This window comes from Lagopus muta, chromosome 10 (assembly GCF_023343835.1).
Source record: "Lagopus muta isolate bLagMut1 chromosome 10, bLagMut1 primary, whole genome shotgun sequence".
NCBI lineage: Eukaryota > Metazoa > Chordata > Aves > Galliformes > Phasianidae > Lagopus > Lagopus muta.
The window spans coordinates 17,721,941-17,749,164 of record NC_064442.1 but is presented as its reverse complement, the minus strand read 5'-3'; the positions used below and the strand labels follow the sequence as shown (position 1 = coordinate 17,749,164).

At 50.7% G+C, this 27,224-nt stretch overlaps 1 protein-coding gene across 2 annotated transcripts; it reads right to left on the bottom strand.

Moving 5' to 3' along the window:
* Window positions 1-267: 267 nt before the first annotated feature.
* Window positions 268-27,180, bottom strand: SIN3A (SIN3 transcription regulator family member A). 2 transcript variants are annotated; one of them, XM_048956311.1, is made up of 21 exons: window positions 27,140-27,180; window positions 22,641-22,861; window positions 21,070-21,246; window positions 19,905-20,011; window positions 19,068-19,350; window positions 17,442-17,693; window positions 16,944-17,096; window positions 16,459-16,617; window positions 15,599-15,688; window positions 14,560-14,678; window positions 13,345-13,555; window positions 11,772-11,888; window positions 10,842-11,080; window positions 9,742-9,925; window positions 8,741-9,314; window positions 8,091-8,260; window positions 6,559-6,732; window positions 5,668-5,760; window positions 5,239-5,333; window positions 4,505-4,712; window positions 268-2,658 (listed from the first exon to the last, which is right to left on the bottom strand). In XM_048956311.1, the coding sequence occupies exons 2-21, from the start codon at window positions 22,827-22,829 to the stop codon at window positions 2,428-2,430; spliced, it is 3,825 nt and encodes a 1,274-aa protein (XP_048812268.1). In that variant the 5' UTR covers window positions 22,830-22,861; window positions 27,140-27,180; the 3' UTR covers window positions 268-2,427. The 2 variants fall into 2 exon arrangements, with proteins under 2 accessions (XP_048812268.1, XP_048812267.1); XM_048956310.1 differs by lacking the exon at window positions 27,140-27,180 and adding an exon at window positions 26,234-26,531.
* Window positions 27,181-27,224: the final 44 nt, after the last annotated feature.

Here is a 27,224-nt window from a genome sequence, read left to right as displayed (position 1 = left end):
TGAAGCCTGGGGTGAGGCCTGCAGGCCTGGCCTGGCTACTGCATGCAGCCACTGCCCCCCAAAGCCCTGTTGGGAGAGCCCTGCTTGGTTGCTGCATAGGTGCTTTCCTAGCAGCTCAGTGGGGCTTTCTCCCTGGTGATGCACTGCTTGCTGCCCCGGTGTCTTAATGGGGAGCCTGGGCCCCCCCATGTCATGCACTGCCCGCCCTTGGGAGCTCACAGCGTGGGGTGGGAAGAAGGATCCACACACAGCAGTTAGCCCTGATATTTTAATGGAAATACTGCACTACAGTCAAGTTTACAACATTGGTATAGAAATCACATGGATAGTGGGCCGAGGATCACGTTACAGAATACAAAAAGCAAGTTCAAATAAAAAGAGAAGCCTTGTTGCTATGGTACAGCCAGGCAGGGCGGGATGGCCCTGGGACATGCAGGCGTCGCCCCAAGCCAGGCCTCCGCCGCCCACATGTTCACTGCTGGATCACCTTCAGCATACAGAGGAAAAAGGGGTAGGGAAGAAACCTTTCCAATGGAACGATAGGGAACTTATTGCTGGCAAACTCTGGCTATTCCCTGCTGGGCGCTTCCCTCTATTTTCCTTTCTCCATAGGAGGCTCCCGGTCACCACCACAGCCAGTCCTGTCTCCTGCACCCGGGCTGCTAATGAGCTGGGGCTCTGTCTGCGCCCCTCAGTTCTGCACACCCGGCTCTCTGCCACGGGAAGGAGACAAGCTGCCAGCCCAGAGATCCCTGCCAGATTGTGGTCACAACAGCAGCAAAGCCACGCTCCCAAACCAGGAAGGAGGGAAGCAGATTGGGGTGCTCATACTGGCAGCACTGGTTTGTGCAAGGAAAGCTGCCTCCTTTGAGGAGGAGAGACAGTGCAGTTGTGTCTGTCGTGGCTTACGAAGTCTGTATGTCGACTTCATTTTAAAATCAGAATCTTCCCTGTGTTTAAATATCTGCCAGCGCTAAACTTCTATGCTTAAAAAAATATATATCCCATATGTGGATTTCACTAGTGAAATGCACTGAGACCCACCCCGGCCCCTGCCCTTCTCTTGCACGCGCACACCAACACACACACAGAGCAGCTCTATCCAATACTGGTTTGGTACTTCAGATGTTTTTCTCCAATACTGAGAGGGAAAAATACACAAGCACAATCAACCTCAGCTAAGTAGCTCAGCAACACCTCCCAAAAGCGAAGGTCCTTGGAGCTGGAAGACTAGGTGGATAAAAACTACCCACCGGAACAAAAACATTTAAAAAAATTAAAAACTATATAATATATATTTATATATCTCAACAGACCGCTTATACCTCAGTTGTGTGAAGCACAAAACACGCACGCTGCCTCTGCTTTTTCCTCTCAGATTGTGAAGCCAATCGTAACAAGGTGGGACGCACTCCCTCTCCTCATCCCCCAATGCTGCATGCTGCACGGTGCATCTCAGACCAGGGACAGGGCTGTGGATGAGCGAGTGTCTTCCTCCAGTAAGAACAAAGACATCATTTTTATTTACAAAAAAAGGAGAAAAAAGTTTCCACACAAAAGCACTACAATGATAACTCCCTTTGGTAAAAAGTGTAATAAATGTCCTCATAGGTCTGTCTGTCGGTACTAATTCTCAAGCCACCTGGTACTATGGTACACAAGAAGCTAGTACAGTTATGCTAGCACATCAAGCATACTTCCTTTAATTAAAAAAACAAAACAAAACAAAAAAAAAAAAAACAAAAAAAAATTGACAATTTGTACATTTATTTACAAAAAAGGAGGGGAACATGTTAAAATTGTGTTGTTCTCTGTTGTGTGTGTGTACGTACATGTGTGTGAAAAGCTGGTGCATGGCACTAGGAGAGACTAGTAAACAAGCAGGTACAAAAAAACAGTTCCACTGGCACTAGAAAGGACAGACCAATCTGCACTGGTTGAGTCCAGCATGGGAGGGAGGGGAGGGAAGGGAGGAACCGAGGGTCCGGGGGCCCGCAGGGGAGCCCAGCGCCTCTGGGCTGCGGGACACATCCAAGCAAGGAATCTGAAGACCACCGAGGCGGTCAGGCGGTGGAGAGCCTCCTCCATTTCTCCTCCCTCGCTGCTCAGGCCACCGGGGAATAAAGCCTCAACACTGCTGGTGCGTATGAGCTCGTTGCGTCTCTCCAGGACCGCTCAAGTTCAGGAGGGTCCTTCCCTGTGGGGTGCATGCTGAAGTCCAAGGGCCGGCGGGCAGGGCTCCCAGCAGGCGCTGGGACACCCGTGTTCCTACAGAGAATCCCGCTGGTGACAGCTTGTACCAGCCACACACTAACCAAGTGGCCACGTTACGGAGATACACAGTGAGGGGAGAAAGGCATCTTCCTCGTTTCCTTGATGCGCACGCACACACACACATCTCCCGGGATCTTCCCTGGCCCAGGGCATTTACGGTGTCTTGAATATTGTGCCGTATTTGACGCGGTACTTGTTAATGCTCACAAAGTGCAGGGTCTCTGTGTCACAGGTGGTGGTGCAGGGCACCAAGCCCTCCAACCCTTCGCCCATTAGCCACTTGCTCGTCTCGGCTGCCATCTCGCGGGTGACGTGCTCCTTGGTCCATTTGTCCACCCAGGCCTGGAACCTCTGGTGCAGCCGCTTGCTCACTCTTTCATGGGACTACAGAAACAAAGAGGTGTTACAGAGAGGTGGCTCCAGCCCCAAGCTACGGCGTAACGCGTGGCAAAGAGGCCAGGCTGCGAGGCAATACGGCCAAAAGATTTGCAGGGCAGGTGCTGGCCCTTGCTAGCGACAGAGGGAAGGTCTTGGTCTTGGGAAAGGCCCACAGGCCTCCTTCCAAGAAGTCTACCTCTAAGAGAATTACAGGACAAAAAGAACTCAGAAATACCAAAAGATCGCACCAAAAACAGGCCATTCTGTCATGGTGCTCTTTTTCTCTCTTTTTTCTTTTTTAATTTAAAATGTATTTTCTGGTATCCCACCACGTAGTCCAACAGGTTTGTGGTTAAATGCAGCTTCTGCAGTTCCTTCAGCATACTGAGAAGTTATACTGCGTGCTATAGTGTAAGAGGTTCAGTATTTTGACTAGGTTAAGATGCTCTGTGATAAGCACCAGCACACGGTATCCTGCTTATAAGGTAACTCTAACAACCCTGAGCCAATTGAATTGGGTAGATGGAATTCAATCGATCAAAATCTTTAGTATTGGCATTTCAAAGACCCAATACTGAAACAGAATACTCTTATCTGATGTGAATGTGAGTTTAACAGAATTACAGCTAATTGAATAAAACAATTACTTGTATTTCATCAGCAAGAAACAGATGAGAGCAGTCGTTTTAGAGGTTTAAATAAATGTCCAACAGAGCTGTGAAGGGATGATTTCCAAGGCAGGAAGCAGAGGACACTTCTCCCACTCCCTCATCTCCCAGCCAATTTTCTCAGCGGTCAGGAGTTCACTCAGGAAGACAATAATTGAATAAACAGAAACCCAATATCTGCAGCTACAGGAGACATTGCTGCTGACAGAGCCCCCCAGGTACCTCTGCTTCTGGTTGCCTAAGCCAGCAGCTTTCACCAAAGTCTGGCACTTTTCACTTTCTTTTGATGTCCTAAGCAATGGCACTCTGGTTAACATTTAGTTTTAAGTAGATTGTAATAATATTAGAGCAAAGTACTTGAAACTTCAAGCCTGAATAGCCATCCTAACTGGAGTTTGTTCTTAAAGCTCCAGAGGTTTCTCTGCTAGGCAGAAATATTCCCATGCGACATGAGAACAGTGTCAGAGCATTCTGTGCACCTACCCAGTTTTCTCCACCCAAATCACTCCTTGAGATCAGGATTTCAGATCCCCAGGAAAACGCCCATGGTGATTTGTGGAGCTGTGAGCTCCCCTGCACCTGTCCTTGACATGAAAGCAGTGGTTGTAGAGCAGCCACTGCATGTGTGTGTGGGGCTCTGCCATGCAGCAGTGACCAGAGGACTCCCACTCAGTGACTGGGGACAGGAAGGGCTGAGGGATAGCACCCAGAAGGATTGGCTGGGACAGAGAAAGTTTGATGCTCTGCACTCTGATTTCTCAGTGGAGAAGCCCTGGAAGAACAGATCCCCTCAAAAGGCATTATAATTGCATGCAGAGGACAGGTCTTCCCTAAAACGGGGGGACCACCATGCAGGGAAAATGCCTCCTGGAAAAAAATTGAGGAGCTAATGGTCAAAACCACTGTCCTACCACAGTAACACACTCCGGAGAGAAGGAGAGAGGCAACAAGATGAGCAGAGTAGAAGGCACGAAGAAGAGATTACAGCTTATGAACATTCAGTACATTTTTGGCGTCTGGGGAAGACAGAACAGCACACCATCCTCCTGGCAACACAAAGACTGCTAAATGTTACCCTAGGACCCCCCAGGGACATTCCATCTGACTTCTCCCCACCTTACATTGGGAGCAAGAGGTCCCAGGAAAGCCCAGCTGCCCACCCCAGTCCTTCCACTCGCTCCTACCTGCTGAGCTCGCAGCAGAGCAGTCCTCCTGTACATGTAATCCTCCGATTTGATCACGTACACCATCTTATAGGAGTTCAGTTTGAATTTACACTCCAGCTTGTCCAAGCTCTCCACGTTCTCCATGGACTTCTTACTGTTTCCCTCCTTCCCTTCCTTCTCCTGCTGCTCCCGACCACGCTGACACTTACGGATCCGCCTCAGATTCCTGCAAACCAGAGAATCCCTCTTGGAATTAGTGCCCACCCCCTAGGACTGCTAGGCTGGAAGTAGCTGGTGGGTCTGCGCTGGCCCCTCAAGAACCTGACAGTTTGTATTAAATTCATTCAGGTTCAGGCCCCTACAACAAGTCGCCCCATGGGATTTATCTACTTCTGAAACCATGGTTATTTGCAATCAGTTCCCTGGTGTAGCTCTGGGTTGTTTTAGGTAAACCAAGGCAGGAGTGCCAGAAAGCAGTCTGGTAAGTCCCCAGACCTCTCTAGACCTCTCTGCCACCTGCAGATCATGCTATCTCTCAGTCAGTGGAGAGCAGGAGCCTAGGGTGGACCTACAGGCTTTCTGGACAAGCAGCAGCATGGTACCTCTATGCCACACTGCCAGGGTAATGGCTTCTGTAGTGGCATTAAAACACAGGTGAGACCAAAGGCTCAGAGCTGCAGGAAAGTGCAACCCTCTGCCCTCCAAGGGACAAACCCATTGGGGAGGGTTCAGCCCACAGCCTGGCCACTCACCTGGGCAGGAAGACAGGTTTCTGGGCCAGGTGCTCCCGGAGCTCAGGGGAGGTAGAGTCAGAGTTGACGTACCGCTCCACGTAGTCTGACCAGCGCTGGAAGTGAGCACACAACAACATCAGACACTGCTTTCCCACTGAACCACATGGGGTGATAAGGAGGCTAAGCTGCAAGTCACACAGGAGAGCACCGGGACACCTCCGAAGGCTCCCTGTATTTCATTCCTACAAAGGCAGGTACGGTGCTTCTCTTTGTGGTTTTTTGGCTTCTCTAATATAAAATAAACCAAGAAGGATTTACCTACTCACATCACTGAAAGCTTTGCAATGCTTTCTTGACGTCTCTATCTTGTGCAAACAACTGACTGGACATCCTCATCCAGTGCACCCTCGACCATCACAGTAAGCTCTATGGCCAAGCAGCTCTTACCTCTGCTTCTACAGGGTCATCAGAGTTCTCCTCCTCTGTGTCCAGCAGTTCAATGGTTAACTGAACCTGGCCTCTGCTCTGGATGAACATCAGCTGTAAGGCAAAAGGGATTCAGTGAGGTTTCAAACAGAAAAAATATACCCCTCCACTTCTCTCTGAGGCAAAAGGACAATGAAGCAGCTTGCACAGTCTTAAGGCAAAAAACTGCTCCCTGCTTTACTGCCAGCAAAGGGAAAGCACTGGCAGCACTGCACACTCTTTGAGGAACAGAAAAACGTTCAAGCTTTTGGAAAAATCCTTTTGTGTTAATTTTGGAGAAGCACGGGTCTCTCATGAGCCCCCAACCTAAGTTTGAAGGTAAAGGAAGAGAGATTATCCACACAGACTTTTCTCTAGAGTACTGTGCTTGCTCAGAAAGGGCCTGACCACTTCCTGCATCTTAGCAAAGAAAGCATGGGTTTGATTAGCACAGCACACCACCTTTATTCATCCATGCATACAGTCAGCAATGATTTAATGCCCAGTTGGTATTAGCAGATCTTTCCACAGCCCACAGAGGTTGAGACACAAGAGAAATGGGAAAGTTTGAGCTAACAAATTCCAATGGGAGACAGCAAATCAGTCGACGTGAAGCATCAACATCCTTGTGTGCTGTTCCACTTTGCCTATTGGGACTGATGCAGTTTCTGCCACGGAGCAGCTGATGATGTGCTGGAAATACCACCAAAGCAGTACTGAAGTTTGGGGGCACAGCACCAAAACTTTCAACTTTCCGGGCTTTCTGTAGCTGTGGAGACCTCAGGGCTCTTGGGTGCTTAACCAGTGCTCTGTTTTCAAAGGACTGGCACCTACTTTACAAAGCAAGCCCTTCTCTGCTCGCTGCTTTCCCACCTTGAAGCAGTTCTCCTCCGACATGAGCTGCTCAGCTTTGCGCTGGTAGGTGGCCTCCAGAAGGTTCCGAGAGGACTGTGAAGCCAGGAGGCCTCCTGTGGCCCCGTTGTTGTTTTCTGACAGGTAGAGGTCTGTGACCTGCACGCAGATCTCATCGCTCACTATGTGCTGGAGCTGCCAAAAGGAAGAGCGAGGGGAGAGTGAGCGTGAGGGAGCTGTTAAAGCCAGGCTGAAAATAAAAGAGACCAAACACTTTTGTGCTCAGTGTATCCTCTTGCAAAAGGTATTTCTCTTCGCCTGAGGCATCTGGGAGAGCTTGCTGTGACATGCAAACCAGGGTGACCTACCAAAACCCTCAGTGCAAGAACCAGCTGGGAAAGTGAGAAAGGCTCCAAAACACCCTTTGTAAGTGGCACCTGGCAGATTCTGGCTTGAAAGAAGAGCAGCACACAGGGTTACACGTACATCTCTATTTGCCTGCATTGCAGGTTTTAGAAATAAAAGCTACAGTGGATAAGGATGGACTCGTTGGCTGGAGGCTGCCACGTGCCCATCAGCACACAATAGCTAGAAACAAAGATGTAACCAAGTGCTTAAGCCCTATGGGAAAAAAGAAAGGATAAAAAAGGTTATAAAAGCATGAGTTTAAGGCTACATGTTCAGTAAATTCCTCCAGTGGGGATGTAAAAGAAAAAACAGCACTGCCTTCTGAATTAAAAAAAGCAGGTGGCAAAAAGAGGAAAAAACTACGTGCAGGAAAGCCTGTGAGCAGCAGCAGCAGCAGGGTGGGAAGGGCTGTGCTGTTCTCAGCACGGGGCTGCTACTGTCTGTGAGGACAGCAGGGAGAGATATGATACCTCACTTTGTACAAGTTAAAAATCGGAAATTGCTCAACTGTCTTTTCAATCCAGTTAAGCTCTGGACTGAAACCAAGAGCTTCTGAAACGCTGCTCCAACAAGGAATGGCCTTTCAAGCAATCCCACTCCCTGCCTCTCGCATCTGGCTTTGCTCTTTACGCTACAAAAAGGCACATGAAGAATTCTTCCCTTGGTCACACATTCTTTCTATGTGCCCAATAAGAGGACCAGAATGTAACAACCAGCCTGAGCTCCTCAAGCAGGCAGATAAAAGAGACAAAGCTTTTTAGAAAAGGCACGCACTGCTCTCATAGCATTGAAGAGAATGAAAGAAACTATTTAAATGCTATTTAATTCTTTTTCAAAGTTAAGGCAAGATTAGCTCCGCAAATGCTTTCAAGTGGAAAACTTATATCCCTAAAGCTTCAGGAAAACAAAGGGAGAAGTCCACATGCAGAGAAAGGATATTCGTGATCATTTCAACACACCAGAAGTTACCTTTCATCACCTCTCCTTCAAGCAGGCTCAAAGCTGAGTTAAAGCACATCTGCAATTCAGCTGCTTACCCCCAAAATGCCACGTCTAGGTGACCGACACACCAGCAATCACTCAGGGACACAAGCAACCTTCCCTCCTCTAGCCTGGCACCCAGCCCCAGCCCAGCCAGCACCCACCTGCCGCACGATGCTCTGGATCAGCTTGTCCATGGTGAAGGCAATGTAGGCATGAATGGTGAACATCTCACGCAGGGAGTCCTCGTACTGTGACGAGTCCATGTTCCCATCCAGCAGGTTACGCACCATGTCCAGGAATGCCGGGTAGTAATCCTCCACATCGATGTCCACTGCAACACAAGAGCAAGAGGGGTGAGCATGGAATGCCACGAAAGCCCTTCCCACTCCTCCTAGGACAGGATGGAGCAAGAGCTCCAGCCTTCAGCCAGCTCTGCTACTGGAATTTGTCATATCTTTTAAAGACCTTTAAGCCATGGGTACTCTCACATTCTCTGCTCTTCCAGCCTCCTCCATGAGGTCTCTGGTTCCGAAAGGCTTTTAGAAAGTTTGTCATTAGGGGACTCAAGGATGCTTTAGATAAGCAAGTGTGCAATTAAAGCTCTCATGAAACAACTGCTGCATGGATCTGTTCTGCTGCGACTCCCTCCTGCCTCACATCTTCCCATCTCAACTCCCTGCTGCCCAGTGACAGTAAAAGACAGTAAAAGCCCATCGTAGTGTCACAGTGCAGCACGTCTGAGACAGCCTGCCAGCACTGTCAGCACACACGCTGCTAACAGAAGCACCTGTGTGCCCCCAGGATCACTCACTTGGCTCCTTCAGCCTCAGCTGGATGGCGGGGCTGTCGCTCTTGTCTCGCTTGATGCCCAGCACTTCCCTCTCCCACTCCCTCTCCCGTGTCTCCTCTTCGATCTGCCGCTCAGCCTGGGTGCAGATCCGCAGCAGCCGCAAGCACAGGATCTGATGCAGCCTCATGAAGATGTACCAGTTGCTGTTCACGTAGAAGAGGTTGTAGACCTCATCCATGCCCCGCAGCTTCTGGGCCGTCGTGTTGTTGAACATCAGCTTGGTTTTGGGAGGACTGCCCCCCACACCGTTGTGCTTTTTCGCAGCTCCGGTAGCTTCATCCACGTCCATTTCCTCTTCTTCCTCCTCTTCCACGTCTGAGAGTTCACCTCGCTGGGCAAACAGCAGGTCTGGAATGAAGTGGTACATGATCTGCTTGATTTTGTACTTGTCCTCTTTCTGGATTCCCGTCTGCCGCTTCACGTGGTGGATGATGAGGGAAGCAGCATCCTCCAGGATCTGCTTGTCTTCATAGGCTAACGAGAGGTGCGGGCCTGTGGGAACCCCAGCGTTGTCTTCTGAAGCCTGCTCTTGCCTCTACAAGCGAGAAACAGGACACAAATTAGTCCCCAAGCACTTCCCTCTGCCCACAAGCCCTCAGAAAGCTCTCCCAGTGACACAGACTTCCTCTCTCATTACACCCCCTCGCAACAGAGGAAGCATCAGGCCTCCCTCCCACTGCTGCCAGAAGGCTCTCTGCAACAGATGCCAAAAGTTCACAAACATTCTCCCTGTTTACAAACCTCCTCCACCCCGTTTCTGTTCTAGGAACAGAGCCCACCTGCTACCAGCAGGATGACAAGCCTCCTCAGCCACAAGCAGACATCCCAACACAGAGAGCGCAGCCTTTCCATGGCTGAGCATCCCACTTCCCAACCACACCAGCATCAAGAGGAAAGGAACTGAAACTGCACATGCAGACTATATAAGCTTGAGGGAAGGAAACCGCTGGTGACCATCTTACCTCATCATAGATGCTTTCAATCTCATTGAGGAGACTCTTTGACCTCAGGACCTTGGTGTCGTTCTGCTTGAAGTTGATGCCCTGGTGGTCCAAGGACTTCAGGTAATACTTCTCATTCTGCTCTCGCCAGACTTTATTAAATCCTCTCTGGGCTTCTCGCCACTCCTCCTCTTTCATCTTTAACCTTGGATCAAGAAACCAAGGGTGAGCTAAGAGACATAAAGGTCTCACTCCGAGCTTGCGAGGAAAGCCTGAGACCTGGGAAATGTGCATCAATGAAAGCAGTCCCACTGAAAGGAGTTTTACAGGAGCAGCACTCTGCACACCCTTTGCTGAACAAAGCTCTCTGCACATCTTTGGACACCTGAGCTTCCTGGTTACACAATCCAGAAACTCAGCTCAGTATCTCAAGCAAAGCACCTGGTGCAGCACAGCCAGAGCAGCTCACAAAACAGTGTCCTGCAGCAGGGTGGGCACACTGTGACCTTGCAGGTATTGGTGGCAAAGTGGTTTCCCTTCCCAGAGACAGTAAGCTTTGGGGGGAAGAGTACCTCCTTGTAAGTGGTGCTACAGTTGTGCTTTTAGAGAAGACTTCCTTGTTTACATACCAAGAGGATAAGGACCTCACATTACTGTCTTAAATGTGTACACAGCCTCCTCTTCATGCATCTCCAAAGAGCTGCAGCCCCCACTCCTTTTTTTTGCAAGGATCTGACAAGAGAAAACTAATGGGGATCCAGGCGTGGTGCCTGAGCAGTCAGAGCCCAGGGCCACGCACAGCCATGGGATTTGGAAAGGGATTGGGTTCAGCCCTGAACAATCCACACGGCACAGACATCTTCCTCATCTTACACACGCTGCCGTGCACAGGCTGGAGCAGAAACAAGGTTCAGAGCAGACAATAAAAGCTCTGCATCCCCCCAGCTGAGCGTTTGTGTTTCCAAAGGCGATTGTTATAAAACACGGCCACCGATCAGAACAGAATGCCTTTCTCCAATTGCATCCCTGCACAGGTTAAACCCTCCAGGGGCAGAAATGAGCTATTTCTAAACAAACATGGAGCGAGGTGGAGCCCCCAGGGCACAGCGTGGCTGTGGTACCTTTTCAGGACAATGGGAACAGCAACAGATGGGTTCTTCCGGAGCCCATCAATGATGTCAGCTGCTTTGTCTGCATATATCCTCTGCAGGGCCTTGCGGTGGATCACCTCCGAGGTGCCTCCCAGGGTGTTGTCCAGGCGGAACTTGGCCTGCTCCTCAGCAGACAAACGTGAGAGTTTCTTTTGGATGGCCTCAAGGACGCGGATCGTTGCCAGGTTGGTCTCCAAGACAACGTCCAGCTGAAGCGAACGGTGCGTTAGCCAGAGTTGAATAGATAAAACATGATACTTCACAGAGACTAAAACTAAAGCGACACGAAACAAGAAGCCGGGTGTGTTTAACAAGGTGGATTCCAGAACTGGTTTCCACGTTTGGCTGCGCTGAAATAATCCAGTTATATTTTATCTGCAGCCTAGGTAATGGCGCATCAGAATTTAACGTCTACCAGAACGATGCTGTTAAGAAATTACATTTTCCATATGGGAGCAGAAAACAACTGACAGTTCCTCTACAAAAGGATGTGACAGACCTGAGCACATTGAGGTAATTGCCAAGCTAACTCTCATTTTATGTCAAGAAGTCAATCATTTAACATCCTGAACGTATCGTTTCTCGGATTATTACAGGGGAATGCATGTTCTTACAAGCCATGTGGGCACAAAGGGCAAAAAGAGATGCATTGATTATATGCTGTCCATTGAACAATTCCATCTGGAGTGATGTGAGAGAAGAGCTCGGTGCACAGAGCTTGGGCAGGGGTGGTAGCTTAGAAAGAGAAGTGGTTAACCAGATGCTGCCTCTTGCTTTCAGATAATGCAAGCCCTTATGCAGAGAACGTGTGATAGACAATAAAAACAGACTGCATTACGGATAGAATCTGTACCATTAGCTATCCACAGAACCCCAAGGCTTCCAAGGAAAAGACCTTACCTCAAAACGCTCATCCTCACACCTGTAGATGTGCTCTTCGTATTGTGTCTTCTTGGAGCTCACAAAAGTCGAGTCTTCAGACCAGGAAGGGAAGGAGACCCAGGTGTCATTCAAAACCTTGCAGTACGACAGAGAAAGACAAGCGTGACAGTCAGTCTTGGGAGGGGAGTGTCACACAGGTACGTGGCTGCTGATGGGGGAGCAGCAAAAATGGCTTCTCCCTTCCAGTGCAGAGGATGCCCAGCACCCATGGGGCAACCCCAAACTGCCGGAGATGAAACAACCCAGCGGCCTGGAAAACTCATCCATTGGAAATGTAAGAAAACACTTGCAAAGGAAGAGAAAAAGAGAGGTGAAAGGAGCCTTTCCATTCCATTGGAAGAACTGGCTCACCGTGGTTCACTCATCACATGTCTGATTCATTCACCGGGTGGTCATCATCCTAACCAGCACCATTAGACACAGCGTGGTTTCTACCTCCAAATAAGGAATATCAATCCATACCCTGACAAAGATGCTGAGAACCTGCAGTTTTTCATTATCTCCAAAGCAGGAATGGGCCATCCAAAGCAACCTCAAAGAGGCCAAAAGCAACAGAACAAAAGATTTTGGTAGGCAATCTTGAAAAAAATCAAGCCTAATTTTCCTCAGACTGAAGCCTGAACAACTGAGACATTGGATTCTTGCAGAAAGAAAAGTTTACAGCTGCATCACACAAGATACTCTTGCGAGATGTGTCAGGACTTTGATTAAAAACTTATAATTCTTTCTTGCCCAAGTTGTTTTTGCTATCCTGCCATCATTTCAATTAGCCATGTATCACTGCTCACCACTTGACTTGATCATTGCATTCATCCTCATTTCTCAAGGAAAGGGGGCAAAACTGTGATGTTCCAAAATCTTCTGCCTGTTTGCTCTCCCTGCTGACGACAGCCACGCAAGGAAGGGGGTTTCTAACACCAACGAAGGAGCAGGATCAGCCAGCACCATTCCTCTCCAACCAAAAGGTGGTTACATGAAGGGACCCAAGGAGTGCATCTGGTCCTGCAGTGCTGTGCCAGGAGGCCAGCTTTGCCCCTAGGCCAACAATGCTTGCGATGGGGAGCCAACCTCCTGACACAGCGCACCTTGTCGGCTCACCTCAGCCTTGCACGTGGAAAGAAAGAAGCGTGAGAGGAACATGAAGGAGAAACTCTGTACAGAAGATGTGATTTTCTTGTAAGCTTGGACTAGAGACAACTCTGAAAGCAGACTAAGCAAGAGTTTGGTGAAAAAGGCAGCAATCACCTTGAATTACATACTCCCTGGTAGAAGTATTTAAACTTCACAGCTACTGAGGTTTTTTTTTTTCCAGACGCTCCCCAGTGCTTTGTGCAACTCCTTCAGAATCCCCACTGGAGAAAAGCAGAGGGCAGCCACCAAAGCCCCGTGGGCACTGCATCTGGCACAGCCTCACCCTGGGAAATAGATCCTGGATCCAATCTACGTGTTTGCAAGAGAGCTGAGCACTCTCACGTGCTGTGCTGTGAACAGCCCTCCTCTGGCCCACGGCTGCTGCCTGGGAGCTGCTTACCTCTTTACACAGCGGCGTCCGCCCCGTGCACTTGGGCTGCTGGTAGCTCTTGGGCAAGGCGCGGTAGCTGGAGCCCAGCCTCTTACAGGAGGCATAGTCTATCTCCATGGCAATCCCTTCAGTGGCCCGTTCCTTGGGATAAGTCTCCATGTGAACGGACTCCTTGTAGCCCAGAAAGTTTTTAAACCAGGTGAACAGTTCGGGGAATTTCCTGGAAATAAAAGGAATGAAGTGAAAAATTAGCTAAATAGAAAGCAGTGCGCAGTGCTGAGCTGTGACAATGAGGCTAGAACTGCTTGCAAGACACAGAAGTTGCCCAAGAAGACTCCCTGATTTACCAGTTTGGTGAGAGGACCTCTCTGCTCAATCCCACTTCCACCAAGTGGGAACCAAGTACCTGTCTGTTGGTCAGGTGGTAAACAGCTGCAGTGACATGACAAATCAGACCTGTTGCTGGAATCGCTGCTCATCTATTGCTTCTCCACTACATGATTTATGGTAACGTCTGCCTTCAGAGTAAGAGAACTGCATGACACCTTTCCCAATGCAGATATTCACCCTTCCAGTCGGGAGCACAGGTGGTAAATGGAAGAAATGCAGATTTTTTTTTTGGTTGAGTATTTCACCTTTCCTAGACAAAACCAGCTTCCTGCTGATGCCTAATTCCAGTGGAGCTGCAGAAAGCATAAGCTCCCTGAGGCACTTTCCTTGCACAGCAACCAGTGTAATGGGGTCCCGAACCCAACTTACATTGCTGCTGCCTTCTGCATAGGAACTAGGAGCTCAAATCACAGAAACAGAGTTGCCCCAAGCTGATGAGAGGATAATTATTACAGTGATTTTAGGTGATTAATACAGACTCATTCTGTACAGTACTCGAAGTTATAATTCCTATTTAAATGACAGTACTGATTATCGGGTTTGGCTTCAGGGCAAAACTCAGTTGCTCTTTGCTTTTTTTTTTTGGTAATTTTAATGGGTTTGTATAAGCACTCCTTTTTTTAGGGGACATTTCCTGTGTAATTGGACAGTTGAGCTTTTCTTGAGTGAAATAATCCATGATTCCAGAGCAAGAGGCCACAATTGGGTGCTGTGGACTAATTCTGTGACACAAACCACGCAGCCACCAAGGTTGTTGGCACTTCTTTCCCTACTGTGCATCACAAACAGATGCACTGGATTTAGCTTCTCCCCCTCACACAAAGAAGCACTTACCCCAGGAATGGGGAAACTAGCTGCACCAGCTCTGCACGGGAGATCACCTCCTGGTTGAAAATAACCAGGCAGCGAAGGAAGTTCTCATACGCTTCTGTGCTCCGCAGAGCTTTGCGGACCTTGGGGAAGAGGGGAAAGGGTAAAGGTGAGAGCAGCTCGCCCATCAGCACCCAGGAGGCCTGAGTTCCACACTGTGCTTCCCCCCACCTATGCAGGGCTTTGTTGGAGAGGCTCCAAGGAGCCAGAAAAGAGAAGGAAGCCATCTCCTTGCTGATACGGCTGCCACTCAAGTGTATTACCTTGAAGAAGAGAGTTGTAAGTGAATGAAACTCCCAGCAGCTGGACCACACACAAGCCCAGTTGTGCCTGCAGCACCACAGACCCACCTGGGTGGGGATCAGGGCTAAGAGACCCGTGTCACAGTGAGCACCCCTCCAACCCCCCCCCCCCCCCCCATGACAGCTCAAGTCACCACACACACAGCGAGCTCTGCAGCCCTCAGCATGAGAGAACAGCAATTCATTCCAACACCATTACTTTTCCCATGAGAACAGTTAGCATCTACACATCAAACAGATCTATCATGATTAAGAAACTCGTCATTACAGTTACAGCTCTGCAGCAGGGATTTCTACATTTACTCATGGGAACACCTACGCATCCTCCGAGCGATAGAGTGGTTCCCAGTCACCACCAGCTGGCTCAGTGTGCTGCAAAACATACGTCATGAGGGAGCCAGCATGGCTCTGATGCCAAGCCTTTCTGCCACAGAGCATCAGCAGCAGGTGAGAACTAGAGAATGAGCCCCCCAGGGAAAACAGACACAGATGTCCATGTAAAGAACACCACCAATCTTTTAAAAAAGGCAGCAGATCTGACACAGAGGTCAGACAATACAGCTGAGGTCAAGCACACCAATGTTATCAGCATGGCACTTATATCACAAACTTCACTGTGACAAAAAAAAGATCAGGATGTATGCAGGCTACAGACATCAATCAGTGACACCACACCGTGCTCTCTCAGTCTCACTGCTCACCTTCTCAAAGAACAGAGACTCTGTCCCCACGCCATGCTTGCTGGCTTCTGCCAAGGACTGGTCTTTTAAACCAAGCAGCTTTGGTTTTTTCTGTTAAAAAATAACACAAGAAAGGGCTGTTCAGCAGAGGAGTCACTGTATTTTGACCATATGTCACACAAGGGCTTCAGCCTCCAGACCACACTACTTGCTCTCAGACAGAAGAGTGGCTTTTTCAGAAGGAAACTTGTTTAAAATGTGTCCTCCATGTTAATCTATTCATCTTTAATTAGCTGCACAGAACACCATGTATTTGTAATACAAGGTCGTATCCTTTCCTTTACCAAGCTGACTGAAACAATCACTGCTTGTAGTATCTCAATTTCTAACTAATGTGCAGAACTACCAAAATATCTTTTAAACCACCATTCATTCAGTTGATTCTTAGACCTCCCTAAAAGCAGCGAACTTCTACCTCCTGCACTCCACATCAGAAAGGCTTAAAGCTGCCTCCAAACATGTATTAATTCGCTGCATTTCGAGGAGAGAAGCTGGAAGAGGAAGGAAGTCATTGGATTTAAACAACATAGCTAGATGTGCCAACACTTTTCTTCCCCCCACAGGACATAGCACACAAAGCAGGCACACTTGTCCTACTGCAGAGGCTCTAAACCACCCAACCATTCTTTGGACTAGGCTAAGCTCTGCTCTCTCAAAACATGAGTAAGCTGAAGAGGGCCAATTCAGCTACAGGAATTATCAGTCATCACTGCATGACAACATTTATCACGTGAAAAATGAATAAGCATGATCCTGCTCTAAGTTTTGCTTTAGTTTCCTGGGAAACACACAGCTGCTGAGCTAGCAGCACGTGCCATTACCTTCACTGGAGGGGTTGTCCCTGCTCCTGAGTGCCGCCGGATCTGACAGCCGTTCTGGTTGGGTCTCTGCTGCTTGTTGTTGAGCTGTGGCTTCTTCACCGTGCCTCCATGATCGTTTCTCACCGACTCCACTTTCTCTGCAGTCGTCTTGCTTAACAGCTTAGTTACAAACAAAGCCACGAGATCATCAGAGCCGAGCTTCACCTCACCAGCCAAACCCTAATATGTCTGCTCCTCCCAGCTCGAGGTGACCCACCTACCTTACTGTGATTACAGAACAACCCTTCCAAGCAAAGGAATTGTATTGAAAAGACAAGTTATTGACAGAAAACAGTCTATCATCCCGACCCACCTCCTAAACTTGGTAAAAGACCACTCCAAAAACGCAAGACAACAAGAAAAGCCCGCTGCTCTGAGCTCTGGTTCCCCACAGAGACGCTTCCCCACTAGGTGCTCCAGCCTCAGCCTGCCTCAAGCAGACTCACCACCGAGCTGTTGGCATCTGGCAGAAACTGCCCAAACTCTGAGAGCAGATCCTCCTGGTTCTTGAAGAGGCGAGCCACCTGTGCATACACCTCCTGCTCCGTCAGTGCTGGTGTGTAGTTGCCCCCTGCCTCCTTGGCATTGCGCTGCTCTTTCTGTCGTACAAAGAGAAGGGTCAGATGAAAGGATGTCTGAACTTTTTTGGAGACAGAGGAAAAAAGCCCTCAGTAATACAAAGAATGAAGCAGCAAAGGTCTCAGCAGCTAAAGCAAAGGACTGTGCTAAATGCTCAGCTGGCAGTGGACTAGGGGGACGCTGATCAAAGAAGTGATTTCTTCACTTTTAACACATGAGCTCCGCTTAGCTTGCGAGCCAGTGGTAAGCAAATAATTATTGACATTGGAAAAGATCTACACAAAGAAGTCCAGCAGAAGACCAGAATTCCCATCTCAGGCAGCAAAGAAAGTGGAACGACTCCACCTGGCACTGCCAAAGCTCACCTGATACGTATGGAGGATCTCCAGGAAGGCTTTGTAGATGTCTGGCTGTCCCTGGAAGCGGTTCTTGATCTTGTTGACATAGTTGATGGCGTGATTAAACTCAACAGGCTGATTGTTCTGCAGGGATGGTGTGGTTCCCAGAGAGATTGTCACGGGTGTGTGAGGCTGCACTGGTGGTGAGCGTGGGGACGCATACGGTGGAACTGGGGGGGTCTGCTGGCTGGCAGGTGTGTGCGCCTGCAGCTGGGATGGCTGAGGGGAGAAAGAAGGAGCAGCGTCAGACAGGGGCAGATCCTTTAGGCTTTGAACAAAGGCACTCGTATCCCACTTACGTGCCATATCCTGAAGAAACGAGATGGTGTGTAAGTGTACATGGTGCCAACAGGGTCATCTCTGAGCTGAAGCATCACAGGCACAGCAGCTGGACATTTGCCACTACTACACCCAGTCAAGCAATCTCTACCCATATTCCTAGATGATTTCTGATGTGCTTCCTTAAAATACTGGTTTGGTTTTTTTCATTAATTGCTACTAAATAATTACTCCCTCCCCAGGCCTAGGGAATTTTAGCACTCTCTTCCACAGACTCAATACTCCCTAGTAGATGTCCAAGCAAAAACTGCTGTCAAGAGCCAAAATTGCGTCGTCCCATTTCCCAATCAGTGTTTTAAAGATTAACAGAAGCACAAAAAAAAGGCAGACTGAGCAGAAGAGAGCCACTATCCAAAGCAAACTATCCAAAAATAAATAGAAATTCGGTGTGCCAGCCAGGAAGACACCACACCAGCCCCTTCAACTTTTTCTGAGCAGCTGTTTCTCCTTGCCACTCGCTTTTGACTGAGATCTGACAAGAGATACATTCAGTCATCAAAATGCAGAAGCAAAGCATTTAGGCTCTCTGCAACACTGCAAGTTACTTTGTCTCTAGTTAAGAATGCTGGGAGTAAGGAAACGGCAAGAGAAGATGCAGATTTTTCAATATGGAGACCAGGAGTACATAGTGAAGATTGATTAATCCTTGAAATTTTGGGGATTCTTTCCCTTCTTTGCACATTTGGAGGTTCAAATACACCGGATTTTATCTCGACTGAGCTCTTAAAAGCCTCTTACATTACCCTACTCTGTTTTCAATCACGTAAAATACATATGGTGGACGCAGCATCTGGATTACATCTGAAGCAGAGACAAAAATCCCTTTGTCGTTGAGAGGTCTCAGTTTCAGGCACACAAACTGATACTTAAGACAACACTGTGGTCATTTTATTTGAACCCCTGCACTTCAGTTTGGTCAACAACGCCCACACCCATCCAGCTGATGGCTGAACCAGACTACCCTTTCTGTTTGTTTTTGTTTTGCAGCAGCTGGCCAGTCTGAAAATGAGATTTTGAGCAATGCAATGTTTACCACATCACTACGCCAAGCATTTGGAAACACGCACAAATGTTCACACCGAGAGAAATGTCTCCATCACAGCCTCTGCTTTACGAGGAATTTCTTGGGATTTGGGTCATCCCGAGGCAGCAAATCCCATTTAATTCCCCACCTCCACACCAGTGTCAGCTGGAGGCAGCCAGTCCCCCACGCAGGAGCCAACAAACACCACTCACTCACTCACTCACTCTCACCTTGCTGATTTTGGCAGGTGGTGGCTGCGGCGCCGGCTGTGCTGGTGTTGGGGTCGATTGCGCTGAAGGCTGCGACTGATGCTGGGGTTGGGGCTGTGGTTGGGGCTGCAGGCCATGAGTGGGGATCTGGTGAACCTGCCCCGGGGTCGTCACGTTCACCATATCGTTTGTCTGCACCTCGATCTTGTAGCCAGGAGGCAAGAAGGTGTTGAAACCCATAATCAAGTCTGGGTGGCCCTTGAAGAGCTGCGATACGCGGCTGATCACTCCTGGAGTGTCAATGCTGAGCAAGGAATAAAATCAGAACGTCACCATCTTCAAACTCCCTCCTTGTGGCAACCCAAGCTCTGCGTGCGACAATTCTCCTTCCGCATTTCTATCTTACCATCTATAACTTACTATGAACCCATGAAACACAGGGAAACTCATTCCTATAAATACATTACCAACCTTAAGAATGACATAAGGATTATTTTATTTGTTCAGACTGCTTTATATCAATGAGATCTAGCCACAAGTCTGACCAGGCAGGCGGGCAGGACCACCAGACAGCCAGGTCAAACAGCTAGCAAGGCTGAGCTTGGGAACTGCAGCTGTAGGCAGCAATTCTTCCAGTATCAATGAAGAAATGGATATAAGTGAAGAAATTCTGAAACTCTCAGAACAGATCCTCAGACTCTCAGAACAGAAAGCACACAACTGCTTTCACACTACCACAGAGGTATGCTGCTCTGGAAAGGAAGGGCAGAGTTGAACTCCTGCTCTGTGCTGCCATGCCTGCAAACATGCATACAGTGATAGCAGCCTGGGTGGAAGCAGCAGAATGAAGCTTTTTACCTCTGAGATTTGAATTCCTTCATAATATCCAAGAAGTCATTGTAGACCTGCGGCTGACTGCCGAACTGCAGCTTCACCTGGTCAAGGTATGACAATGCATCCTCCACCTGGAGACAAAACAGACAGCTTGCATTGGCACAGAACATTTTATGTCACCCCCGGTGCTCAGCAAAACACGTATTTGAAAGCACAGCTGGGAGCCCTGAGCCTAGAAGGGGGAATTAAGGATCGTGATCTTGGTTGGAGTCATACCAGCATCACTTAAATAAGAAAAGCTCAGAAAACTACACCAAAAAGAAGAAAAATAAATAATAATAAATAAACCAAAAACAACTCAAATCAACAGGATTAGTCAGAAGGCACATCCTCCAAATTCCCCGTGTCACCACCAGTGATGTGACTGCTAGGATAAACAGAACTAGACTGAGCATTTTTCCTGCATTCATGTGTGGAAATTATTATAGAAGTCTAAGAATAAGCAGAAAGTGGAAATGACATATTCAGAGGAATAGATGCCTGCCAGGTACACGCTTTCTGAAAGCCAGACATTTCAGTTCGACACATAAGGATTTTGAAAATGGCAACTGTGGGAGGCAAATTGTTTTACGCCTCAAACAGCAAGAAGTTTATGAACCATTTGTGTACCAACAGCCAATTTCCAGATATACTGAAAGCACAGCCCAGTCTGACACGAGTGCTCTGTGCAGTTTGTAATCAGCTGCACCTGGGCCCTCTCCCATGTCGGGAATTAAAGACAGCAAGGGAGGAAAGGTGAGCAGGGACAGTCCCAACCTTGCATCTTGGAGGGACAGCCAGCAGTTTTGTTGGGAGAAAGAACCACGTGTTACAAAACCATTTTCAGAGGGGAATGGAAATGAAGCAGAAAAGCGTCTCGCCCAGCAAAGCACTGGTTTCCAGCTCGACAGGAAGAGACCTGCCCTGCATGTGGGACAAGCTATCAATTCATATGTATGCCTTGTTGCTAGAGCCAAATCTAACACAACTACTCACAAGGGCTACTTTTGGTGGAGTTTTTTCTCTTTTAAGGATTTTACAGAATATAGAATACAGCCTTCTGCACTCCCACCTCACTCCTGCAATCCCACCCTCTGAGGCCACGCATTCAGACAAGCCCCAAACCTTTGGGCTGTCCCACACACGTTACCTTGAGCCTCTGGAACTGCTGCTGGCCCTGCACAGGCACAGCTGGGGGGGCTGGGTGTGCGTGGCTCTGCACCACCTGGCTGCCATGTGGCTGCACCGGGGCGGCGTGGTGGTGGCCGCTGTGCACCGCTGCCAGGGCCGGCCCGTGGCTGCCTGAGCTCTGTGGCACGGCTGACACCTGGAGAGACAGAAAGGACCGTGAGTGTTTGTCTCATCACCAGTGCTAACAGAAGGAAGAAACGCATAGGGTGTGTGATTCAGACCGAGCCAAGGCTCTCTCTCCTCTCTAAAAAAGTTGGAAGGGATCCTAAAGCCCTCCCCCAGCACCACTCCCCTGCTGCAGGCTGGCTGCTCCCAGCTCAGGCTGCCCAGAGCCCAACCACGGCCTTGAGCACCTCTGTGGATGAAGCACCCACAGCTCTGGGCAGCAGTGCTGCAGCCTCATCACTCTCATAGTAAAGAATTTCCTCATAAAATCTGATCTAAATCTCCTCTCTTTTAGTTTAAAACCAGCAGCAGAAGCCTCTCAGAACAAAAAGAGGCACCTAACGACCCTGTGGTGATATCTCTAACAGTTCAATTGCTTGAAAACCTCCAATCTAAATGTCAGCCTGTTAAGCTTAAGATCACCCAAGATATCCAAAGTCTGTGACAGGAACACTGCTAGAACAAGTGTTCTCCTTGCTAATGAAACACGGATCTAATCTCTGCGTGCACTTGTCTCTAGGATTCAGAGACTGTGATCTTAATCATTCAAGAGAGTGTTGTTCAAAAGAAGCCAAGTAACATCACGTTGTGTGGTCAGGGCAACCTTAATGTGCTTCACAGAATCACATAGAATGGCCTGGGCTGGAAGGGACCTGAAGGATCACAAATCTCCAACCCCCTGCCACATGCAGGGCCCACCAACCTCTACGTTTCATAGCAGCCCAGGCTGCCCAGGGCCCCATCCAACCTGGCCTTGAACACCTCCAGGGATGGACGGGGCATCACAGCCTCTCTGGGCAGCTGTTCCAGCACCTCACTGCTCTCACAGTAAAGAACTTCTCCATGACATCCACCTAAATCTTCCCTCCTCCAACTTAAAACCATTTTCCCTGCTGTTATCTCCCCTTTCCAAGAGTTGACTCTTCTCCTGTTTGTAGGCTCCCTTTAGGTACTGAAGGCTGCAATGAGGTCACCTCGTAGCCTTCTTTTCTCCAGGCTGAACAAGCCCAGCTCCTCAGCCTGTCTTTGTAGGGGAGGTGCTCCAGTCCTCTCATCATCTTACTGGCCTTCCTCTGACCCTCTCCAACAGCTCCCCCTCTTTCTTGTGTTGGGGGCTCCAGACCTGGATGCAATACTCCAGATGGAGCCTCACGAGGGCAGAGTAGAGAGGCACAATCACACCTCCCTGTCCCTGCTGGCCACCCTTCAAGTGAGACCTACTAGAAGCTCATTGTCCCATCCTAGTTTTTTCCCCCACCAGGCAACTGAAACAAAAACCTTGTCCCAAACCCAGACTTCCGCTGTGCAAAACAACATACTGAGTGGTTGAATTGCAATTCCCCCCCTAGGACGTGGCAGACCTACCTGGTAGCTGGGAGTTACTGAGTATTGGATCCCTGTAGCAGACTGCATGGTCTCTGAGACTGCCTCATACACCGGCGGTGCCGGGGCGAGCACACGGTGCTGGTGCTGGAAAGCGTCGGTGCTGCTGGTGATACGTCTCTGCTGCGACGTGTACACGGGTGACTCCTGCTCATCCAATCGCCGCTTCATTCTGAACTCATGCTCGGGAAGCACTAAAAAACCTGATCAGAACAGAGCAATTAGAGAGGGACATTGATTAATCGCTCCCTGCCAGCTTCGGGAACACTAAGTTTGCCAGGAGCAGGTAAGACAAGTTTCGTGTCCATTCCTTCATGTCGCTATCTTGAGACAGGGAAATAGAACTAAGATTCAGCATTCTGTATGAAACGTGTATACTGCAAACACGCAGCTTTCTTGTTAGAAATAAAGCCCTGCTTTCCAGTTAAGGATTTCTTCTGTCACTGAAAGTAAAGCCCATCCTGAACCCCGTTGGGCAGCCCAGGCTGGATGGGACTCAGGCACCAGAGATGCCCTAGAGCACAAGAAGATGGCAGAGGCCAAACACTGCCCATGCTGCCTTTGTACAGCAAGCCCTCTCCAAATCAAACTTTCAGCCAGATGGAGATGCTGACGCTGCCTGGGTAACACATGAAGCTCCCCAGAGTAAGCGTACAGGGCAGCCTAAACCCTTCACTAACATAACAGACCAAGGTACTGGGGAAATATACAAAGATTCTGCCAAAAATACACCCGGCAGCCAGCTCCTCACTCAGCTCCTTCCACGTGGAGGGAAGGAAGAGCTCTTTGTGTCTGCTTAAAGCTGTTCTGCAAGTTACACCTCCCAGAATACCAGCCCCAAAGCTTCAGAACGTACCCAAGCGTGCTCCAGGAATTTTCTTAGCTTGTTGTACCTGCACCAGGTGTCTTTCTGCTCAGCTACAGACAAACCAACAGCCCCCTGGGCTCACAGGGAGCTGCTCTCATAGCCTTTCGCTCTGAACAAACTTCGAGTTGTATGCTAATGGAGCCTGGACCAAGCAGAGCAGGCTGGCAGCGAATCTGGGCGCTTTGCATGACAATGCCAGGCCCCGGACACCGAATCTGGGCAAAGCCTTGGTGGCAACCATTTCTAGAAGGCTCCACAACCTGGAACTGAAGCCCTGGGCTCTGCTGACAGCCAAGCATTGCACCTGCCCCACCTCCTGCATCTCACAGGGCAACGCGTGCTGGTGAAAGCTCCCAAAGCGCATTCCTCCCATCCCTGAGGTCCCACTGATCTTTACCAGGTATGTCCCAAGGATTTGCTCCTTCAGGAGGGCAGACTGCAGCGTAGCAAGCTGTACCTGCTGCAGAGTAGTATTCCGTGGGTAACTACGACCACAAAACCACTCAGAACTTCTGCAGCACAGAGCTGACATCACAGGCAGCGCTATGGTTACCATATGGTTCTCTAGGCAGCAGAACACGGCCCTCTGATGGGCACCCATCTCCATGCGGACTTTGACTCAAACATTCAGAAAGCCCCCAGTTCAAACTGCACCATCTGTGGTCTTAATTGAGGAGGGGAAAAATAAAGATTGAAAAATACAGTATGGTCTGCGTGAGACTGAAAGCAAGTCCACAAACTTTAGGTACTGTCCTTCATTAAAAGCATTCATCTGAGGCTCCTGGCTCAGGAATGGCTTTACAGAGCAAGCTCCAGTCTACACAGACCACATGAGGACCTGCATCCCCTCCCTCCCAGCCTCACTCCTATCCAAGCTACCTTTTAACTTCAGTCAGAGCACTCCTTTACAGCAATATACCCCTCCACAGGAGGACAAAAGCTGCACTCTGCTTTTTCACTTTCCTTTTCCTGGGCTGTAAGTTATCCCTTTGCAGGAGGGCAGTGAATCGTGCAGGTCTGCTGTCTGACACCTGTTGGAGCCACAGCACTTCTGCACACTAATGATGCTTTCAAGAGCAAGCTGTGAAACCTCACAAGAGAGATTTCGGTCCTTGCAGATGTGAGGCACTCCTGAAAAGGAACAGGGAAACAGCATAGCTGCAGGTCAAGCATTTAAGATGTGCAGGGGCTGCTTAAAAGCCCTTAGGAGGCTATAGCATGCCACAGGCACCCTGTGAATCTCTATGAACCTCTAAAAGGGAGCACTCATGCCACTAAAGGCCAGAGATGAGGAAAAATCCTATGCAGCAGGCACACTTTTGCACATCACCTGCTGTCTGAGCATGCTGAAGAACAACCAAATGCACAGATCCTCATACTGACAGCTCTGTTGCTGTCACTCTGAATGTCAAGCATTAACATCTGGATTGAGCCGTACCGAAAGACAGGAGAATTTGCTCCCAAGGTGGAAAGGACCCAAAGCTGGGAAGCAGCACACGTATGGCTCAGGATCACAGAAGGTGTGACATCCTGGCTGCCTGCTCCTGGCATGCCCTGCTATGTGGGCTCTCCCTGAGCCCTGGCATCCTCATCTTTGCTCTCCCTCTCCACATGCAGGCAGGATGACCGCAGTACCTGCAGCCACCCATTACCTTCACTGTGACAGCAGAGCCAGAGGAGCTGGGAGAAAGTGGCATGGCATTGAGAGTGCACCCATAGCCCTGCAGTGTGGAACAGCAGCCACGGGACTGCAGATCTGCTTCGGCTTTACCAGCCACGAGGGCTTCCCAGCACAGATCATACTTCCCATGGATCATACATCCTGGGAAGGCAAGTGACTCGCTCCTGTCATGGTTATGCCTTTCCAGCAAGCTCACAGCAGAGACTACTGGCCACAAAGACAGCGTGAACCATTTCTTACAGCACCTGTTCACAGCAGTGCTCTTGTGCATACTTAAATGCAAAGGGATTGCATTCTTATTTATGCATCGCTTCGCTGGGCGTGCTGAAGGTTTCTATGCAGCCTCCCCATCCCCTATTGATCACTCAGGAGACACAGAATTTGGGGTTGAAGGGACCTGTGTGAGTAGAAGGGGAAGTCTGGGTGCCTTCCGGCCCCTCCCCGCGCTGCAGCCCCAGCTTTACTCACGGTGCTCCTCAGCTGGGAGGGGTGGAGGGGGGGAAGGTGCGGGCTGGGAGATGGCAGCCTCCTCCGCCCCGTGCGGCTGTTCCTAACGCTGTGCTTTTACGGGATGGGGATGATCCTACAGGTGCTATGAATCAGCGTGCGGGCAGCGCGGCGCGGAAACCCTGAGCGTGCTCGCCGGGAACCGTCTGAAGAAACGCGAAAGCAGGAAACGGGAGCTGGAAAGGCACGGGTGGTGGGCAGGGCCCGGAGCTGCGAGGGTTGCGCTGAGCGGGGCGGGGCGAGGCGGGGCTGAGGCGGCCCCGCGCAGGGGGCGGAGCGGGGGGCGGGAGGCTCCGTCCCGCAGCGCGCCCAGCGCCGCTCGCCCCGCCCGCCGCTCCCGCCATGCCGGGCTCCCCCCGCGCGCACACACACCACACACACACATACAGAGACACGCACGCACACCGGCACTCAGGGCTCGCCACGGCACCGGGTCCGACCCCGCCCCGCCGGATGGCTGCCCACCCCCCCACACCACCTCCCAGCCCCGCGTCCCCCCAGCGCCGCCGATCCCCTTACCTCGAAGCGGCGGCGCCCGGCGGAGGCACGCTCCCTCCCGGCTGTGGGCTCGGGGTGGGCGCGGCCCCGCGCTCGGCCCGCGGGGAAAGCAAGGGGCGCGGATGGGGTAACCGCCGCTCGGCCGCCGCGGCGGAACGCTGCCCGCTTCTCTGTTCCCCGGGAAATCCCGCCCCTCCCCGCCGCAGGGAGGGGGGAGCCCCGCGCGGCGATTGGTCGAGCGCCGAGTCGCTCGGTGCGCCGCCCAACCGCCGCGCTCGGCCCGCCCACTTCGCCCGCCCCCATTGGCCGCGGCCGCCAGGAAGGGGATGTGGAGAGGAAGGGGAGGGGGGAGCGAGCGCCCGAGAAAAATGTCCGTACAGCCAGCGCGCCCCGCCCCCTCCCGCCCCCGCAGCCTCCCCATTGGGCGGCGCGCTGCGGACACAGCCAATCTGCACGCCGGACAGCGCCGCCGTCACGTCGGGGGAGTAAGCCACGCCCCCTCTCCGGGGAGCCCTTTTGTGGAATGTTTACATCGGGGCAGCGCGAGGCGGCCCGGGGCCCGACGGCGCCCATCCGGGCGCCGTCGGGCCCCGGGCCGCCTCGCGCTGCCGCCTTTTGTCCCCCGACCCCTCCACTTCCGGGAACCAGCACGTGGGGGGGGGGAACACAGCGCGCAGCCAATGGCCGCGGGGGGCGTGGCCGCGCGGCGGCGGAGCGGGCGCTCCCCACCCCCTCCCCTCACACACACATCCGCGCCGCCTCCCTCCCTCCCCCCCCCCCTCCCCTCACCCCTTCCCTCTCGCGCGCGCTCGCGGCGACCGTTGGGCGGGCGGGAAAACGGCGGGCGCGCGCCGCCTTTTCTCCCCCTCAGCGCTTCCCGCGCCTCCCTCTGAGGGGCCCGGCGGGCCGGCAACGGCTGTGACATACCCAGAGCGCGCAGCGAGGCGTCCTGAATGGAAAAGGGAACCTCCCCCAGGGGCCCATTGGCCCTACGCGGCCGTTCGTCACCAGC